The sequence below is a fragment of the Chrysochloris asiatica genome, unplaced genomic scaffold (assembly GCF_000296735.1).
Source record: "Chrysochloris asiatica unplaced genomic scaffold, ChrAsi1.0 scaffold00004, whole genome shotgun sequence".
Taxonomy (NCBI): Eukaryota; Metazoa; Chordata; class Mammalia; order Afrosoricida; family Chrysochloridae; genus Chrysochloris; species Chrysochloris asiatica.
This window is the reverse complement of record NW_006408522.1, coordinates 22012561-22034567: the sequence shown is the minus strand read 5'-3', so window position 1 is coordinate 22034567 and position 22007 is coordinate 22012561. Positions and strand designations below refer to the sequence as shown.

The 22007-nt window shown below is 37.5% G+C and overlaps 1 protein-coding gene across 3 annotated transcripts in view; it reads right to left on the bottom strand.

Moving 5' to 3' along the window:
- DMXL2 (Dmx-like 2) overlaps positions 1–22007 on the bottom strand; it is a 192917-nt gene that overhangs the window by 43488 nt on the left and 127422 nt on the right. For 2 of the 3 annotated variants that reach the window (XM_006831646.1, XM_006831645.1), the window contains exons 17-25: positions 21625–21852; positions 18923–20599; positions 17143–17253; positions 12709–12878; positions 8109–8206; positions 7599–7764; positions 5643–5907; positions 2043–3115; positions 1433–1624 (exon numbers count right to left, since the gene is read on the bottom strand). In XM_006831646.1, coding sequence (XP_006831709.1) covers positions 1433–1624; positions 2043–3115; positions 5643–5907; positions 7599–7764; positions 8109–8206; positions 12709–12878; positions 17143–17253; positions 18923–20599; positions 21625–21852 — 3980 coding nt within the window. The remainder of the gene's footprint in view (positions 1–1432; positions 1625–2042; positions 3116–5642; positions 5908–7598; positions 7765–8108; positions 8207–12708; positions 12879–17142; positions 17254–18922; positions 20600–21624; positions 21853–22007) is intronic. The other variant, XM_006831647.1, reaches the window with a different exon arrangement.

Below are 22007 nucleotides of genomic sequence, written 5' to 3'. Positions count from 1 at the left end.
GTCAATTAAGTCTTGTTCAGTAAATATATCAATCACTGTGAAAAATAGCTGATTTTCCAGAAAGCAAGTAATTTACTTAGTACTCATAAGTAATGTATAGTCTTTAAATCTTAAATTTGGAAAATTTTTTAAATTACCAACTTAACATACATATCACATCCTAAAATGCCATACTGAATCAGCATGTTTAGACTCACAAAACCTAACAGTTAAAAGGATCTAGGAATAGTTTTATATTATTTAAAAGCCTTATCCAAATTTCTAGGAATTGGAAAAGTTTACTTAGCATCTGTATGCATTTTATGCCTTTTCTACATACTCATTTCTACTTGGCAAATAATTTAAGTACTCTTTGATAAAATACTGATACAAATTAATTCATGCTATGCTAATAGGCTGATACATTAAGTCTTGAGTCCCTCATAAAAACATACTACCAGAGATTGAATATGCCTTTCAAACAAAAGAAATAAAAAATCAAAAAGGTTAGTGGACCTGAGATGATATCAGCAACTAGAATAGGAAAAAGCACCATACAAGTTAAGCAGTAGAAGTCAAGACAACGCCCCAGATCCTGCCCAGCTCCCTGGGGTTTCTTGGACTGCATCCATTTTTATGTTTCCAGAGTGCAGCATACAGTTTAATTTGGGTAAAGTAATTTGAACAGCAAAGTCGGTGGTTCAAGCTCACCAGCTGCTTCTTGGAAACCCTATACAGGGTCACTGTGGGTCGGAATCGACTCGATGGCACTCAACAACTCTATGAAAACTCTGATTGCTCATATCTATTACATACAAAAATCCATTGCCATCAAGTTGATTCCAACTCATCTACACTCTACAACACAGAGTGCAATTGCCCTCGGGGATTTTCATGGCTGTCATCTTTTTGGAAGCAGACTGCCACATCTTTCTACCACGGTGACTGGTGGATTCAAATTGCAGACCTTCAGGTTAGCAGTCGACACTTAACCACTGCGCCACCAGGGCTCCTAACTATTACACAGCTCTCCAACAAATACGAACACCAGAGAAAAAGTAACAAGGATACTTTCCCTGGGACCCAACTTATATCTTCACACTATCTTAGCAGGTAAGCAAATTGTCATGTATCTTTCTAACTTAATAGCTCATTTAAAGGAGAATGGATCTAAAGAAATACAGTGACAAAAGGATAATGTCTAGAAAATTAGCTTTATTAACAAAAAAGGATCTGCCTTTTTTAAAGGAAGGAAATACATACTTTTCCAGAAGTATGAAGAATGGTTGCTTTTAAATTACATTTACTGGACACATAATCTTGAACTAATTGGGAGTGAGAACTTAGCCCATAAAGCACTCTAAGATATTTCCTCTAAGATCAAATTACAGGACAAGTACATATTTACCTTCTCAGTGTGTATAATATCAAATAAGCATAAACTTTAAATTACCTTCACATCTTCAATAGTAGGATGAGGTGGCGTTTTCATCTGAACAATAGTATACAGTATATCATGAATGTGATTATTTAAGTACAAAACCGGATTGGCTATGACTGTTTTTGTTGACGCAATACTTGCTGAAAGCAGAGGTAGGGTAGTAGGCAATGGTAGGGGAGACTGGAGCTGCTTGACCGTCGTTTCCTATGGGTGACAGTGGATTTTTTTTTTCAAAGAGGTTAAAATGAAGAAGAAAAAATTATGAATAACTATCTGACAAAATACTGGTAATAAGCAATTGTGTAAAAGTGACATGCTCATTTACTTATTCGTTTGTTTCACAAAAATGTACTGAGCATCCAGTATGTACCAGGTACTATTCGAGATTTAAAAAGTATCTGAATATGATACAGCTGTGCCCTCAAGCTTTTAAGCTTCCTCCTCATTACCAAACTGCAGTCTGAAAACACCCATGTTGAATGCAAATACCTGCCTCCTATAAATAGAGAACTGGTTTAGATTAACTAGTTTATCTAAAGGAGCTTTATAGCTATAACTACAAGAGCTACTGAAATTATTTTTTAAAAATAACCAAGATGGAAAATAAAAATGATGTCCATACCTGCTGGGATTCCTGCAGCAAAAATTTGAGTTCCATCCTTACTGAGGCCAGACCACCACCTTGGGCCCCATGGAGGCTACAGTAACTAAGAAAAACTCTCAGGAGATCTTGGTTTCTCTGCAACCATAACTTCCGTCTTTCTGCATGCTCTCGTTTGGCCTGCAACCTTCGTCTTTCTATCTGGTGGCGCTCATAGGAACCAATGTCTGGTTTGTCCACCATTTCTTCCTTATCCATCAGATTACTCTCTTCTTTGGAATATGTTTTATCAGCATATTCTTTAACAACTGACTCGTGATTACAGATCTCATGCAAGGCAGCAATTTCCTTTTCAAGCCAGTTATAGAGTTGAAATCTGAGTTTTCCTCCATCTACTTCATAGCCTGTGGCCAATGTTCTCAGTTCAGTCATGAGAATCTTTAAACAGGCTCTAAATTTTAGTTGTTCAGCAATCACATCAACTTCAGTATCACCTTCGAGAGATTCCTCTTCTTGAGGAGTCAATAACATATTAGGATCTGGGATTTTCTGGTCTTCTCGTCTATCTTTTCTTCTGTCACCTGTACTTTTCATTACTAAACCATCTTCTTCCTCTTCTCTGGCACTATCATGCTCTTCACCCCAATCAAGATTAAGAGGCTCCTCCTCCACATTTACTATTGGCTGACTCCAGTCAATCTGTGGTGAAGCTACATTTGACCAATCAATGCCAGAACTTCCATTGCCATCCCTCAGAGCTTGTGATTCTGAGGGTATCTTGCCCATCTTTTTAGAAATGAATTCAAGTTGATCTTCTTTTGCAGGTAAGGCAGATATTTTGGTTACTTTTGGAATTTTCGAGAGTACCTCCAAGGCTAAAACAGGGCATCCAACTTTAAAATGTGCATTTGCAGTGGTAAAGAATAATTTTCTCTCTATGAGGTTAATTTTATCAACAAAGTTTTTCTCAGTTTTGGGCCCTAAAGTTGCCAAAGTTCCTTCAGGGGTGGCAAAGTTTCTTCGAATAACCAAAGGATGAGTTCGAAGGTAGTTGTAAAAACTAAACACCATTGGGTTACAAGATTTGATGATAACTATAGAAATCAAACAGACACAATCACAAGGCACTGTGTTAATCTGTGCTTATGTTAAAAAAGAAAAGAACCTGTCATTACTTTTTTTTCCCCCCCAAACAGAGGATATTTAAATAGTAAGCTGTTGTTGCTGTTAAGTGCTGCTGAGTCGGTTCAGACTCATAGCAACCCTGTATAGGGTCTCTGAGGAGTGGCTGGTGGGCTTGAATCACAGACCCTGCAGTTCAAACCAACTTTGCAGTCCAGCGCATTAACCCACTGCACCATAGGCTAAACTATGGTACATCCACACAATGTACATATAACTATGCAGTTAAAACAAAGATTGTCCTTATATGCTACCATGGAATGATACTGTGATTAAGCATGTGGCTGAAGAGCTGGCAGTCTGAAACCCCCAGCTGCTCTGCAAGAGAAAAACAAGGCAGTCAGCTTCTATTAAGATTCCCAGCCTTGGAAACCCTACGGAGAAATTCTTCTCTGTCCTGTAGGGTCACGATGAGTTAGGATCAACTCAACAGCAGCAACAGGCTTTTACAGAATGATGTCCAGTATACATTGTTAGGTAAAAGAAGGGACAAAAACGTGCACACAGTATACTTACTACCTATCATCTAAGTAAGGGGAGAGGGAATGTAAACACATGAACACAGCTGCATGTAATTTTTAAATGAAAGGGGAAAAAAAATCTTAAAAATTGATGCAGAAGGCAGAAACAGGAGAGGACAGGGAAAAATGCTAGAATTTCTTTGAAAATATTTTGGCTTTCTTATGTAATTTCTTAACTGTTATTTTCTTTATGACTGCAAGGCATGTCCCCTTTTTTTGTTTGTTGAAAATAATGCTGATAGATATTCTTCCAGTGTTTAGGAAAACAACAACAACAACAAAACCCTCAATTATTTGGGGGTAACTAAGAGTAAACAAAATTTACCACACATAGATAAAGCTTTTCCAGGCTTCTGCACTAAATGGATATGTATAACTGCCCAGATTCTTACTTGGTTTCTTACCTAAAGTTTGGTCTAGGACTGTCATGAAACGAACTGTATTTGTGCCAATTTGCCTGAACAATGATTCTTTGGTTTGGCAATTGTGTAAAGATGTAATGATACCCATGACGTGACCTAAAGCATTAAATCAATCATTTGTAAAAAGACTAAGGGAATGTTGCTGCTGTTAAGTAAGTGTCCAAGAGTCAGACTCACAGAAACCAGGTATAGGTTTTCTGAGGAGTGGCTGGTGGGTTTGAACTGCCAACCCTGAAGTTAGCGGTCCAGTGCTTATCCTACAGTACACCACACCAGAATATGATCTAATGTAGTAAACCAATCAGCAGTGGACTGAGAAACAAAGTCACAAGCTCAAGCACTCCAGCTGTTCCTTGGAAACTCTGTACAGGTCACTATGAGGAACTGACTGGAAGGCACTTAACAACAACAACAATCTATTGTAAAAGGATTAAGGGAACACAACACCCTTAATCCTATTACTGCTGTGACCAACCAACGCAAAGGAGAAAGAAGTGAGCAGACAGTGAGATAAGACCTGTATCCCCATGACCAAAGAGCCTGAGATGGAGTTCATCCTTTGAACCTGGAGTGCCTGCACTGAGAAGCTCCTAGACCTGGGGGAAGACTGCTGCCAAGACACATGGAGATATCACTCCAAGGAATGCCAGACCAACAGACGCTGAAAGGAGACAAGGACTTGCCCAGAGCCAGAGAAAGCCTTCCTCCATAGCCTACACTCTGCGTTTGCATTTCTAGCCTCTTACACTGAGAGGGAGCACAGTGGCTCCAGACAATAAGTACTGGACTGCAAACCACAAGGACTGTGGACCACCAACTGCTCTGCAGGAGGAAAATGAGGCTTTCTGCCCCTGTGAAGATTTTGAAGATTTTAAAGCCTCAGAAACCCTCTATAGGATCACTGTGAGTTTAAATGGATTTGAAGGCACAAAACAACAACAACAAACTGTGAGAGAATATGTTTCCGGTTGTGAAAGCTCTGGATAACTAAGACCATGACCATGTGGAAAAAACTGCGTAACATGGCAAAGAATCTGTAAGCTTCAGTTTAATTTACGTCTGTGAAATTAGAACAGCATCTTAGTCTTATACACTTTAACATATGACTGTAAAGCTATGTAAGAAGTCTTGTTGTTGTTGTTACTGTTGTTAAGTACCATTGAGTCGATTCTGAGCCATAGCGACCCTGTATAGGGATTCCAAGGAGCAGCTGGTGAGCTTGAACCACTGACCAAACAACTTTGCAGTCTGACACATTAGCCCACAGCACCACACCAGGACTCCTAAGAAGTCTTCTTAGTACTACTTCAATTCTCATAACAACATAATAGATTCAATTTCAGTAGTAAATGACTAATCTTTTAGGCATACAAACATATTTGATAATTTTTCTAAACTGAAAAGCAAATTTGGTAATGACTGCTTTTTACGGAAGTAAATATCAGTTCAGAAACTGCTTTCCTTAAAAATACAGAGAAAACCACAAATTATGTTACCTTGATGTTCATCCTCTTCCTTTGGTGTTTGTTCCAGTAATGTGTCCAAAGCTCGGGTGTAATCTTTCATTATCCAATAGGCAAGACTACGCAGGAAAGGATCAGGATGTAATCTTTGGCAATTGAACCCTGAGCCATCCTTTTGGCACCCCAGAATCTTCTGATTTAAGATGGATATATAGGTGGATGAATTTTCAAATTCAGATTCATATAAACGGGCAATAACCATGGCTAGCTGAATATCTTCCATTTTTTCAAGACACACCTACAAATTTAAATATTTAGACATACTTATCTTACTTAATGATACTTATTTCAAAAAATGACCTATTCCACCTATATTCTGAAATTATTTATCATTTATATTCTCGTGGTGGGAGGAAGGGGCCCAGGAGTTGAGACAATTAAAAGTATTTAAGTTATTGATAGGAGATTAAGGAACAGCAATAATACAAATAAATTATTAGAATTTAGCAGCTTCTAATCTAGAAAGGGAGTCCTAGTGTGGCACTGTGGGTTAATACGCCAGACTGCAAAGCCATTTGAACTGCAAAGTCAGCAGTTCAAGCTCACCAGTCGCTCATCGGAAACCCTACACAGGGTCGCTATGGGTCGAAACCAACTTGATGGCAATTAACAACAACAGCAATCTAGAAAGATCATTAGTAAAATAAGCAAAAAACAAAGTATACAAACAACTTCTCCAACTTCGGTCAATTTAAATAAATAACATTAATGTTTAAATTAAACATGACATTTGAATCTCATATCTCAGTTGTCTTGAATATCAAAATATATTTCCAAATCAAAATAATGGTTACTATTTTAAAAGGACCTTCCATTTACATAGCAAACAGGTATGCAACTTATGAAATAAACTACATCTTCTCTTCCTACTCTCTAGGAGTTGATATTTGCTTGAATATTTTCTATGATAACTTCCCATCTCAATACTAGAAGCATTTGTTGTTTTAAAACATCGTATGCCTGAGATAATTTTTTAAATTTAATTCTACATTTAAAGTACTTTCACTTTACTGAATATTTCTGAATTCTATCATGTAGCGTTCCTATTCCTCTTTTACCTTCACCTACTTAGATTGTTTATAATGAGATTAAGAATACTAAGTGGAAAACATAGTAAACAGAAGTATTTGTAGTTACTCTAATAATCAGCAATCTGGATTATACATCAATAAATCCACAGTTTTACATCCTGACAAGCATTTCCCAATATCTCAGACTCCTGGTGTGGTGCTGTAGGATAAGCATTGGACTGACTGATAACCACAAAATCAGCAGTTCAAACCCACCAGCTGCTCCTCAGAAACCCTATACAAGGTCACTATGAGTTAGAACCAACTCCACGGCACTCAACAACAAGGACAACTATATTACAAAGCAGCGAAAACAGCCTCTGGTCTTTATGATGCATTTTATTTAGAAGAAAAAGAAAACAATTCTGCCTTTCTGCAGTGGATAAGGAGGTCATGGCCTGAGAAGTTACATGGTGGTGGTGGTTATGTGCTGTGGAGTCGGTTCCGACTTAGAGCGACCTTGTACAGGGTTTCCAAGGCTATAAATCTTTACTGGAGCAGAAAGCTTTGTCTTTCTCCCATGGAAAGGCTGGAAGTTTTGAACTGCTGACCTTGAGGTTAACAGCCCGACTCATAATCACTATGCTATAGTTCAGAATTATCTAAGAAGATAACATTTATAAGCATTTTTTGCTATTTGTTATATATTTTATACTTTATTTTAAAATACAATATGCCATACATAAAACATTTTATTTCTATTTAACCCTTGAATGTATTTACAATTTCATTTACCGCAGTGCCACTGCTTTTTAAAGTTCAGCAACCTCTGTCCTTAGAAACATATGACCAAAAAAAAGACATTTCCATGGTTTCAATTTCTTAACAAGTATTTCATAGCATATTTTCTTATTTATACCTCTATGGCATCTTTCAATGAACCAGCTAATAAGAAAAAAGCAGCGGATTGCTCAAAGCGTTGTTTTCCAAGTAAAGAAAAAGCATTTTTCAATGCGGCTTTCCGCCACCTATCTTCATTAAAGTTGTGGCTGAAAAATGTTGTCATTTTTTCATCATGCTGTGACCTGGGAATCAGAGCACAATCATCAGTGGTTAAGTCAAATTTAAAATGTCTGGGAATAGAAAGTAACTCATTATCCATCTAGAAGAAAAGTACTAACTTCAGTGATAGGTATTTGATAACAAGCAAGCATCTCTTCAATTCTAATAAGGAAATAGGAAACATGAGCTTTTTTTTTTTTTTTCCACATAGGTTAAGTTGAAAAAATATTTTGCTCATTTTTCAGTTATATTAAACTAAAGGAACCAAGGCATAAAGATTTAAGCTGTTCTGACCAAGCACAGGTACTTTGATGCTCAGCACAATCTTCATTCCATTAAAATCATGTTACGTGTAGATGCAGCTTACCTAAACAAACCCCACACCACGGCTTTCTTCTTCATGGAAAGATAGAACAATGCGGCATCCAAGGCATCATTGTTTCTTTGAAAAGAAGCTTTAGCAACCTAAAGAGTAAATAAAACATTGTCAAAATTAACTATTTGATAGAAGGATTACAAACAACTTATCAACATTTAATGATTTTCTGTTACTTTCAAGGCTGATAGAAACTAAAGAGATGGGATAAAGTCGGCCCTATTCCACAATCTCCGGTAGCTTATAAATAATGCATGGTCCTTAGCACAACCATTTGCACGCTGGTAATGAGAATAAAAGCATAATTGTTGTTATTGTTACGTGCCGTGGAGTCGGTTCCGACTCATAGTGACCCTGTACAGGGTTACCGAGGCTGTAAATATTTACGGGAGCAGAAAGCCTCATCTTTCTCCCACGGAATAGCTGGTAGTTTCGAACTGATGACCCTGAGGTTAGCAGCCCAATTCATAAGCACTACGCTACCAGAGCTCCTAGCAGCTAACATTTATTGGCTGTTCATCATACTTAGGCACTTTTCACGTCTGACTGAATCACTACAATCCATGCGGTACTAATATTATTCCCATTTTACAGGTGAGGAGAGGACAACAGAGGTGAAGTGAATTGCCTAAGGTCACATAATAAAGGGTGAAAGGGATTTATTGTTCCCTGTGCTAGACAGCTAAGGAACCCTGATAACACCTGGGTTAGGTGTTGAGCTGCTAACAGAAAAGTCAGAGTTTGAATCCACCAGCCATGCCACAGGAGAAACAGGCTTCCTATAAAGATTTATAGCTTTGGACACCCTATATAGGGTTGCTATGATTCAGAACTAACTCCACGGCACAAAGCAATACTTTTCATGTAGCTTGTTGTGACTAGATAGTTTCAGTGCTCACTTATTCCCCTCCCCCTTTGTGAGACAGATAATAATAAAATTGTCTAACATTGTTGTTGTTAAGTGCTGTCGAGTGCTTCCAACTCATAGCGCCCCTTTATAGGGTTTCCAAGGTTTGGCTAGTGAGTTTAAACCACCAACCTTGTGGTCCGGTGCTTTATCCCACAGCACCACAACAGGCCTCCACTGTCTAACACAGGAAATAATAAAGAAGGCAAAATATACAACAGGTATGACCTTTTTCTTGAAAAGTCAACATATTATATTTCTTAATGTTTTTTAGGTTAAGATACTAATTTCTATTGCATATGTGAATTAGCAATTTAAGATTCTCAACCAATATTAGTACAGATATCTGTGAATAAGTTTCAATTACACACACACGTTAAAAAAAAACTATGAGTAATTATAAATGTTCCAGTACTTTTTAAAAACATCATTTCTTTAAGCATTCTTTTCTGGTACTCTCCAACTGGATTTTATTCTGAAGGAATGACACATTCTTTCTGCTATGTAGTTACAACATAGATTATTGGCTCTCCTTTATTTTGAAGAACTTACAAATTCAGGCCTCAAAAACTGCATGAGAAAAGTTTTAAAGCACACTTAACTCCCAATGTATTATGACTGGAATGCCCTTCCAGCCATCTAATGAAAGTTGCTAAATTCATATCAATTTATATAACCTATATGTTTTTGCTGTTGTTAAGTGCTATTCAGCTGGTTCTGACACACAGCAGCCCTGTATAGGGTTTCTGAGGAGCAGCAGTGGTTTGAACCACCAACCTTGCAGTTAGCAGTCCAGTGTTTATCCTCCAACACCAATCAACTCAGTGTGAGTTTGAAAATTAAGTCAGTAACATTATGAATGTAACAGTATTGTTTTGGATACACAACATCACATAGACCATACCTTATTTTGCAAAGATACTGAGATATCCTTTGCAAATACAAACTTGTAAGACATACCAATAAAAGAAAATAGATGTTTTATCAGCTCCTATTGACTGATGGTGAAGCTGGAAGCTACACAGGCATGAGAAAGAGGGGAATGCAACCTAAAAATTATATCACAAACATAAAATTCACCATTTGTGACTAGCTAATCTCAATTCTTTTTTATTTCCCTTCCCCTTTGTTACATGTTACTCTGGTCTCCATCATTTAACTTGGTGTTTCATACTCCAGTATTTTTAATCATTTTCAGAGAAATGTTTATTTATACTAAACTAAGGTTTTATACAGTCATTTTTCACAATACATACTGTACAGTAGATTATTAAAGGAGTTGGACATTGGGCAAGCACCATATCATATACAGGCAACCCTCCAATTAAAAATGAGTTCCATTCTAAGTCTGTCTTTAAACAGAATTTGTACATAAGTCAGAACAGTCAGGTACGGTTCGTAGGTAATGTCAGTTTGCCTTAGTATAAAGTATACTCCTGGTGTGGCATTGTAGGATCAGCACTGGAGGGTGATCCTTAAGGTCAGCAGTTTAAACTAGCAGTCGTTCTGCAGGAGAAAGATTTACAGCCTCAAAACCCTACAAAGGATCACTATGAGTCAGAACAGAGTCCATTGCATATAACCATGGCACTGCAAAGCTGGTTTGAACCGCAAGGTCGGCAGTTCAAGCTCACCAGCTGCTCCTCGGAAACCCTATACATGGTTGCTATGGGCTGGAACCGACTCAACGGCACTTAACAACAACAACAAGATATAGATATGGAGTTCTGGTGTGGCACTGTAGGATACGCACTCAACTGCAACATTAGCGGTTCAAATCCACCAACCACTCCAAAGAATCCCAATATGGCTAGATGGCATTTAACAACATAGATAGATAGCTAAACAGACAGACAAAATGCACACACACACATAAATATGTAGTCCTGGTGTGGTACTGTAAGATAAGCACTGGACCATAAGGCTAGTTTGAACTGTAAGGTCAGTGGTTCAAACTCAACAGCCGCTCCTCAGAAACCCTATACAGGGTAACTATGGGTCGGAACCAATTTAATGACACTTAAAACAACAACTAGAAATACTCAATTATATTGATAAACACATTTTTGACTAGAAATTCAGAAGATCTTTGTAGAAAATATCTGAAACATTAGGATACAAAAATTTAGTGTAAATACCATATTGTTTACATGTTTAAATAAATTAACTTCCTTGCATACCAGAAACAATTTTTTGACTGGTGTTAGAACAAATTCTCTCATATGCCCATTCTGAGACTGCAAATGCTGGTATCTATTGGGCTGTCTCACACACAGCAGGAGAATGACACTTCCATCTTCACGCTGCAAACTGACCTGAGGTGCATGCACACCAGAATCACAGGATGCTCATCCAAGGCAAGATGCCAATGCCCTAGTCCACACCCCAATTAGAACCCTGCCACTGGGGACTAGAGGACTGCTGTTGCTAAGTGTCGAGATGGTTCCAATTCATAGCACTCTTCATAGGGTGTCTGAGGCTATACATCTTTACTGACGCAGAAACCTTCATCTTTCTTCTGCAGAGCAGCTGGTGGGCTCAGACCACTGACCTTGTCATTCACAGTCCAGTGTTTATCGTACAGAACCACCATGCCCCTGGTACTAGAGGGTATACATGCTAAATAAGCTTGCCAGGTACTTGATCTGACACTAACGTTAAGGAACTACAACTCTAGAGGAAGGAAATAGGGAAGGATCTCTACATCTTGAAATACATTCAGACTTCACCATTGACTATTCACCATTACCACTAACTGTTATTATGGAACTTCAATGGAGTCCTAACAGTAAAATATAAATGCGAACTCTAATTCCCCAGCCATGCTAGAGTGGAAAGGGCACAGACTAAATCTGCGGAATCTGCGCTGCTTACCCAACTTTTCTGAGTCTTCATTCCATCATGGAAAACAGAGATTTTGAGAAGATTACATGAAAGCAACATTTTGAGATGATTGCATGAAATCATTTATGAAAAACAACTCCCACCAAATTGAGTATACAGCAGGTGCTCAATAAGTGTTCATTTCAGCAATACTGAAGAAACTTTTAGCTTCCATTAACAAAATTGATACTCTTTTTCAAAAAAAGGAATCTTCATCAAGTAAAAACTATGAAAAACTGATTCTAAAAAACTATCTTAAAAAACAATATGCTTGATTTTGCTGTTGTAGGTATGTTCTTGAAGTGCATATGAGTCAAAACTGCTTTTATTGAGTAATATTTGAAGTGTATGTTATTTACTAAACTAACCAGGCAGAGAATCCTTTAAAAAAAAAAAAAATTATGATTTTTCTATTAATGTAAACAACTGACAATAACTTAAGCTTATTTTCTAAATTTAGAGTTTTGTATTGTCTTAAACTAATATACACCCCAGCTGGTTGCAAAAACTACTGCTATTCCACAGGCATATACGTAGCAAAAGACAACTGATATCAAACTGTATACTTGTTTTATAAAGATCATGTTTTGAAGATGGCTAAAAACAAAACAAAAACATTCTCACAATCTCACAAACTAACACCCCACTGTTGTTGCTGTTGCTAAGTGTTGTTGGGTCAGTTCCAACTCATAATGACTCCACTATGGGTATTTCTTCTCCAATCTGAAATACAGTGTCTTTTTATCCTTTAAGAAAAAAATTTTTTTTTTCTAATTTCAGAATTCAATGAAATCAAGTTACCTTTTCCATACATCTTCGAAGAGTGTTAATATTCCTGACCCACCAGCCTATTCCCATAGCTCTTAACTCAGACCACTGAGGGTCTCCTCTCTGAATTGCAGGAATCATATTAATCAGTTCTTCCTCAGCCTCAGAATGAAAAGCCCAGGCAAAATGGCATGTAGACACACCTAAATTAAAAAGATGAAATAACAACCTTCAGAACGGTATCAAATGACAAATTTTCATATAGTAATGTATTTATTCATTCTGGGAAGAATTTTCAAGTAGAAAAAAATTATAAATGGCTCTTATATTTCAAGACTGTGTAGCATAAGCTTCTAAAGACAGGATCATAAAACCAAAATCTCTATTTTCTGTCCAAATGTATGTGTTTTTTCCCCCATTACAAAAAACAGCAATTCTAAAACATGGTTTCATTAAAACTGAGCATTTTAATAAATTCACAACAGAATCATAAAAACAAAATCTCTATTTTCTATCCAAATGTATGTGCTTTTTCCCCCACTACAAAAAACAGCAATGCTAAAACATAGTTTCATTAAAACTAAGCATTTTAATAAATTCACAACTAAGTACACTAAAGTTATCAATAGTAATGTATCTTTGGTCAAGTCAAAAGCACTTGGGCCATGTGCCTGGGTATTTTTGTCACACTTTTACTTTCTTGAGGACCACAGTGTTTAGTACTGAATTCTGAAATTGTTCCATTCTTCCCTCTGGCCACAGAGGGAAATACCACTTCAAAGAAAGTGCTAAATTTCAGGAACATTCCTAAGTCTATTAGAGGTAAGTCACAGTCAAGATCAGGCCTTTAGGACCTTGGGTTAAAGGGTTAGTAGCCATTGAGTTGATCTGACTCATGGCAACTCCATGTGTGCAGAATAGAACTGCTCGGTAGGGTTTCAAGGTTGTGACCTTTAATAAGCAGATCATCAGTCTTATTTCCAAGGCACCTCTGGGTGGGTTTGAACTGTCAACCTTTCAGTTAGTAGTCCAGTGTTTAATTATTTGAACCACCAGGAACTCAGCTGCCTCACAGTGATACTACATGGCAAACTCTTTTTCACCCTGTAGATTAATGGAGGATCTAAACTGAACTTAGAGACAGTCACTCCTTGGAGAACCTATTCAGGATCAGTATGGGTCAGAACCAACTCGAAGGCTTAACAAGAACAGCATACCCTTAAAATACCAATAGCTATGGTATTTTCAATTGCCTCATGTGTAAGTAAAAGCTGGACAAACAAAAGGAAAGACCAAAGAACTGATGCATCTGAATTACACTGTTGGTAAAGAATATTGAATATACTATGGACTTCCGGAAGAATGAGCAAATCTGTCTTGAAACAAGTACAGGCAGAATGTTCCTTCAAAGACAGGATGGCAAGACTTTGTCCAAATGCTTTAGACGTATTATAAAGAGAGACTAGTTCCTGGAGAAGACATCATGCTTGGAAAAGTAGAGGGCCAGAGAAAAAGAGGAAGGCCAACAATGGGCGCAAACATAACCAAGATGGTGAGGATGACACAGGACTCAGCAGTGGTCCAATCTCGAACACAGGGACACTATGCATCAGAAGCAACTCAATGGCACATAACAAAAATAATACCATAAACAAATTTTCATTAATTGAAAGTTTGATGAATGTAATTAAGAGGAAACAAAATGCACAGAAGCATTTCAAAGGGGATGAGGTTCAGAAAGCAAGAGTAAGACAACAGTGAATGTTTTTGGAAATCTAACTTTTAAAGGGGAAAAAAAAGGTATTAGGAAGAAAAAGTAACAGGTACCAATGAGCATTTATTTTTACCTACAAATGGCAGGCTATTCTTTGTGTAGTTGATCTCTGTTCTGCTTAGTTTTTCTGTCTTTATACTGGCAACCCAACTTTTCCCCTGAAAAGTGCTCTCAGGATGATTATCTACAACCTCTGTCAGTTCTCCCCTCCACTGTTTTCACTGGAGGAAAACTAGAGGTAGGTCTGAGTATTCGAGGCAATGTACACAATTGTCATTCATCAATTCAACACCATTTGACTATCATTTGAGACCAAAATAGAATAAGGACATTGAGATGCCATTTTTCTCATGTGTTGCTATAGGATAAGCAATGGACTGCTAGCCAGCTGCTCCTCAGAAACTTATATAGAACCAACTGGTGGCACTAATGACAACAACAAGTGGTATATGACGAAACCCTGGTGGCATACTGACTTAGCGCTCAGTCAATAACTGAAAGGTCAGTGCTTTGAATCCACAAGTTGCTTCTATGAGAGAAAGATATGGCAGTTTGTTTCCATAAATATGGCAACCTTGAAGCTTTGTGGGGCAGTTCGATTCTTTCCCATAGGGTAGCTAAGAATCAAAATCAACTCAATGGCAAGGGATTTGATTGTTTTGTTTAGGGAACTATACATACTGTTTTAAATTATAATATCAAGTGTCGGCCACCACCACCCATCTGTTAAGTTTGTCATACTGTAGTGGTTTGTGTGTCGCTGTGATACTAGAAGCTGTAACACTGGTATTTCAAACCAACAGGGTTATTACCTATGGTAGCCAAGTTTCAGAAGCTTCTAAACTCAGACACACTAAGAAGAAAGGCCTGGTGAGATGCTTACAAAAGTTAGCCAATCAGAACACTGTCTGACTTGCTTCTTTTGATGCATTATCAGGAGGGCTTAGTCATAGAGCAGGGCATCCTATTCAGTGAAGCAGAGGACTAGCAAGGGAGATCCTCCATGAAATGGACTGGTACAACAGCCTCAATGATGAACTTGGCCATGCCAGTGATTGTGAGGGAACAGGGACCATAGCACCCACTGGACATGAAACTGCCATGAGTCAGTGTCAACACAACAGCAGGTATCTTTCCATTTACCCAAGTTGACAATAAGTTCAGAGTGACATCATCAAACATCGCTCTGGTAATGTAAATGAGCAGAGACTTTCTAAAGGGCACTTTGGCAATATTTATCAAGAGTTAAGCATTTTCATGTACCTTAACTCAGTCATTTTATTGCTAGAAAACTAACATGAGGCAACAATAAGAAATACATGCAAAAAATTTATGCCATTCAATATAGTAATCATTCAAATAGGAAAAAGAAACCAGCAGAGCCAAATGTTTTAAGAAAAAGCGGTATTATTGTTAAGTGCTATCGAGTTGGCTCCAACTCACAGTGACCCTACATAGGATTTAGAAAGTGACTTGTGTGTTTGAACCCCCAACCCTGTGGTTTACAGTCCAGTAATTATCCTATAGCACTACACCAGAACTCCATATAAAATGTTCAAAGAACAGTAGCTGAGGGAGAGGGTAAGCGCCATGGGTGAGGATAAAGCCTGGTATTAAAGGTCCTGCAATATTGATATATATATTCTGAAGCTGTGTCCAAGTTTGTTTCAAAAGGGACGTAATCTAATGAGAAGAGCATCTGATTGAGATTCTAATTCCAACTCTAATAATCTGGGATGTCATTGTGAAGTACATACCAAGTTAGTTCTGACTCATAGCGACTCTCTATAAGATTTGAACCACCAACCTTGTGTTTAACAGTCTAGTGCTTATCCTACAGCACTACAGTAGTTGTTGTTGTTAAGTGCTGTCGAGTCAGTTCTGACCCATAGCGACCCTGTATAGGGTTTCTGAGGAGCAGCTGTGAGGTTGAACCGCTGACTTTGTGGTTCAAACTGACTTTGGAGTCCAGCACATTAACCCACAGAGTGCCACAGTAGGTGACTTTATTCTCTATAATTTTAATTTTTTAATCTATAAATTAGCAGGCTGATACAAATCCTTGTCTCAAATTAAGGAGCATGGCAGTATACTGAAAATATACAAACCTATGGCAGCTCTTCATACAATGATCTTCATGAAACATAAGCTTTACTTGCCGGCCAAAATACTTACATTTCACCAACACAAATAACAACAAGCAGAGCAAACTTTGTAAAAACGTTAAAGCTAAGAGAGAAGTGCTGCCTCACACTGACTACATTTTCTCCCTAGGCTACTACGTGGTGTTGTTTGTTGTTGTTAAGTGCCGTCGAGTCGGTTCCAACCCAGAGCGACCCTGTACAGGGTTTCCGAGGCTGTATATCTTTACGGGAGCAGAAAGCCTCATCTTTCTCCCACGGAGAGGCTAGTAGTTTCAAACTGCTGACCTTAAGGTTCACAGCCTGATTTGTAACCACTATGCTACCAGAGCTCCTTGGCTACTACAGATCTGGAGCTAAATAAGAAAAGCCACAGAATAGAGCTGAAGGAAAATGATAAACTAAATGGCTTCTCTGTGACTAGAAGACGTTATAGCCAGTGACAGGTATACATAGAAGGATTTATTACCTGCTGATACACAAATATAAACACACCCATCACTCCAATACCAAGGAAAAGCTGTGCGAACGTTCAAACAACAAGTGGAATACCTTGATGAAGCAGCTGTACTCGGTATAAAGGAGGCAGTGAAGTCAAAAGGCATGTGTGCAAGCGCATAGCCAAGAGGTATCTCAAGCCACACTCATCTAATGTGTCTCTTCCTGTGGTTTAAACAGAAAATGTTTCAGGAAAAAGAATGTAACAGACCACAAAACTTAAAAAAATTATCAAACAAACTTAGTCATTTATCTCAAAATATAGATAATAATTTTTAGTGAATTCCTTTGTAAGTACTTCACTACCTTTACCTCCACTCCCAAAATAATAAAAATAATGTGAATGACAAGAACTCCTAAGTGAAAACTGATTGGAGAAAATACAATGAACTATTATTATAGGTAACTGCATTTATATTTACTCAAAAGAAATGAAAACTTTAATGTTGAAATCTAATGAAAATATATTGATTATAGTAAATTAGGCACAATTTAAAAAATGTTTCCTATATGAATTCCAGCGATATTTAAAGACAAAAATTATGAAACCAAATTGAAAGTTTTTTTATATAATTAAATAGGTAACATTTTCTAGGCTGATTAGCTTAACTGAAATGTGATACTACCATAGATTTGAGATTTTATTTTCCTAGGCTAATCAGCATTAAAAGGTTAAGAATGTAACCTTGTGTAACCATGACTCCATAAATTTACTTTTAGTCAAAAGTTGAACAAACATGAAAACATGGCAGGTTTAGTGAAAACTGGCCACTGTCAGATCAAAGCAATGCATAGACCCGTAAATGCCACATAGGAAGCACTCAGCAAGTGTTCAATCAACTGATATTTTCTGGGAGAAAATAAAGTATCTTAAATTTCCAAAGGTTAAGTCCCAGCTTTGCTTCTCATTAGCTATATCTGTAATCCACCCATTCAATCAACAAATTAAGCATCCACTACATGGGAAGCACATTTTAAGTACAGGAAATAGGGCAGTGGATAAAGAAAAGTCGCCGCACTCATGAGGTTTACAGTTTAGGAAGTGGAGACAAACAAGAAACAAGCATACACAATACGTAGTGGAAATTGATGCTATGGGGAGAAGTGCACCATAAATATGGTAAAGTACACAAAATGCCTCCCACATGGTAATTGTTTCTTCTTCCACAAAATGTATTGAGTGAATGAATGGTCACTAATTTGTGGTTTCCTTTGCTAATACCATCCTTTATAATCAGTACTATTAATTTCAATGATCTGATAAAAGAGAATAGGGTCTAATTATAAGAGGAAACCAAGAATTATCTGGTTATAAAATTAATAGGTAAGATACACATTATATTAAATTATACGAGAACCTCTTTCTCAAGAAATGTTTTTGAGAAAATTAACTAACTATAAAAATTATTTATACCCAGAAATACGAGCATGAGTCTATAGACCCCTGTGAGCCTCATGACTTTATACTAAAATTAATAAAATGGACCACCACTATCAATAAAAGTAAAAAAATAAAACAAGACATCCACATAGGAATCCGTCTGTCTGGGAAACAAGTGACTATGCAAATTCACACAAAGATTTCTCTATAAAAATGCATGTACACAGATATCACATATCCATGAAGTCACATGCTTAAGTCATAGTTTGCCCAAACTGCGGTTTTGGATTTTGCCACTGAGCATATCATATATTAGTAATGATCCACTAAAGAGATCTTCCCCCACCCCAAAATTTAAAAGAAATACTGCAATTCAACATTTGAGTCACTATATAAATAATACAAATATGCCTTTTAATGTTAACTTTTTACATGTTTAGTGAGGATATTTACCTGAGTAACTTTTATCTCTGTTTTCATCCAGCTCAGTACTGGTGGTAGCCACTGTATCAGCCAAAGCTACAAGGAACATCTGTTCCAAGCGGGTAAGGCCTGGGAGACTTGAGTGCATAAGATGACTTGAAAGTACTCTAGCATGTTCTTGACCAAAGTAAGCTGGTCCATATTGAGAGAGATTTATCACTTTTGATTTATTTTCTCTCCTTTCTGGCTCTAAATCAATGTCATCCGTTGTTATCTCCTGGATTTGAAACAACTCTGAATACTGGTCCTCAGGTTGACTTTTGGTCTGATCTTCATAGCTCTGGGGGATTTTTGTACTTTCTTCCAAAATTCTGTAGGTTGTATCTTGATCTGCAGCAAGCAATGCATGTAGTGGTAGTGGAGGGATAGAATCTATCTCAGTATAATCTCGAGTGCCATCTTTCCCTATGGTGACTGTATCCTTTGCTGTACTGCCACTTACACTGATAGTTCGAGAAAGATGGCGCTTAGTTCCTTCTCCAGCATCAGCATCTCTAACTATTGCAACTTCACCTGCAATACATTTTACTAAATGAGAGAGAATGGCTTTAGCCCTTCGAACTTTCCCTAGATCCATCAATTCTAACAGTTGAGTTGGATGATATTGTGGGAGAGTAGGGGAAAGTACATGTGCAGCCTCAAATAAACCACCATCTTGAACTACCGTTGGTGAACAAAAAACATCATCAGCAATAGCTGTTGCTTCAACAATACTTTTTCTTGCCAACATATTATATTTAAAGGCAGCGTGTTCTTGTATCACTGACTCTTCTACATCAGGACTTTCAGTTTCAATGTCTCCAAATTTGACAGCATGCTTCCACTGTGCATATACATGCATTTCACAGTCCATTCCCACCACCAATATTCCATCTCTTACCCAAGAGAGAGAAACAGGCAGCGACGGTGTACCATCAACAGATGACACCAAATCTATAGATCTAAGAAGAACCCATCTTGACCTGACTCCTTGCTTGATACTACCACCTAGTGGTAAAGTAATGACAGCTACTCCCTCTTTACTATTGGTTTGTTCAGTTACAATTCCTGAAAGGCGCCCATACATGAATATATTAGCACCAACCCCCACTGTGAGAATGTGGGAGCCGTCTTCTTTCGATACCCAGTCCAGATGTACTAAATGCTTTATATTCGGAATTAGGTATCTATCCTTGCTCAAAAAAGTATCAGATTTGCTGTATACAAACAGATTGCTGTCAACACTGACCCTTGAATCAAGTACACTCCCAACCTTAACCAAATCATCAAGATGAATTGTTTGTTCTAAAACCCATTCTGATCCTCCTGTAGATTCGCATTCAAATATACAAACATGCATGGAAAATTCTTTAGAAACAAAACCATTTTGGTGGATAGGTTGCTTGTAAGCCACTGCAAGACGACCTGTGTATGAGCAGCTAACAGCAACTGGTCTTCCCACAATGCTCACTGTACTGCTGTTATCTTCGCCTTCATCATTCATCAAGGGCCATCTCCTCCAGTGATAGATATCTTTCTCGTCACTTTCACCTTGCGAATTGGTTTCCATGCAGCATTTCCAGAAGCGTACTTTATTGTCAGAACAAGTTGTGACCACCAGATATGGTGCAAGACACACTGGATAAATTGAAGAAGAACTCAGATGGCCTTAAAAAAAAAAAACAAAAAAACCATAGAGCAGATAGTCATAATAATGGAACCACAGAACAACATGCTAGCAATCAAATTACAGACTGTGATAAACACAAGGCCACTATTAAGCTGCTTTAGGATAACTCTTCAGTGCCCTCCTTGTTACTGCTCTGCCATTTTTCCTGTGTCAATGTCCAAGGACTACTGCAGCTGTAGAAGTCCTTTAGTAAAATCAAAACATGCAGTAATAATCTCTTAGTTTGTTTCTCGGTAATTAAGTTTAAATGAGGCAAACATTTAAGTTAAAACTCAAAAGCAATGGCAATTCAACTCTTAATCAATAAATCTGTTATCTGCCATAATTTATATATGCTGCTACCACAACAAGCGTCAATGGATTTTTATTCTGTATTTGTTATCACTTTCATCATAAATGCTTAAGTAGACATTTCACTCTGCCCTTCAAAATTCCTAACTTCCCTTCAAATAACCCAGACCCTAGTCTACTCCTACCATCAAAATGTTTTCAGGCAGCTAAACAAGGAACCACAATTAGACTTCCACAATGACAGATCATTTAAAATACAGAAGCCAGCCCCTCCAAACTACTGTATCTGCCTTGCTAAACTTGGTGTCATTCTAGGATAGCCAAAATATAGTTCATTCAAAGTATTTGTCAACCTCTGTGAAATGAAAATGAGACATGATTAGCACAATGCTGATTTTAAAAAGTCTTAACTGAAAAAAAAAGTTCAGTGATATACAAATGAACTTGTTTGTTTTTTGCAATATTACTATGATAGTATTCCACGAAATGAAAACTCAGGCACGAAGCCACACATTAAATGCTTACACTGTTTTTGGCCAAGCTAATAACATTTATCACAAGAAATTGTTTCTAACAAACACATGTTTCTAAACAGATGTATCATTACTAAAAAATAAATTCTTATTTCAATAAAGCACATATTTCAGATGAGCTCATCAGTTTTACCCACTGATGATCGTCCTCAGTTACAACTCCCCACTCAGTTACTTACCTGCTGAAGGTGTTGCTCTTATTACTTCAACTCCTTCTGGAAGGTCAAGAGGTCGGCTATAAACCAGTCTAGAACTCAGAATAAGTTTACTGGCCGTTTGAAGATTGGCAATTGATGAAGAATGTGGCATATGGCTCACACTAGGTGAAGCTTCTGAAGACGCGTCAACTGTCTTCTGACCAGGGACTGAAAGCATTCTCTCTGAGGAAACACCTTCTGCAGCTTTGGCTTTGAAAATCAATTGTGACATGTATTGTTACACGCACTATATATACATAACAGCTACAATAAAAATTTGCACATGGTTTCTTACAAGTATTTTGGAGACAAAATCAACTTTCAGATTTTTACTAATTACCCTGATTTTATATATATATATATAT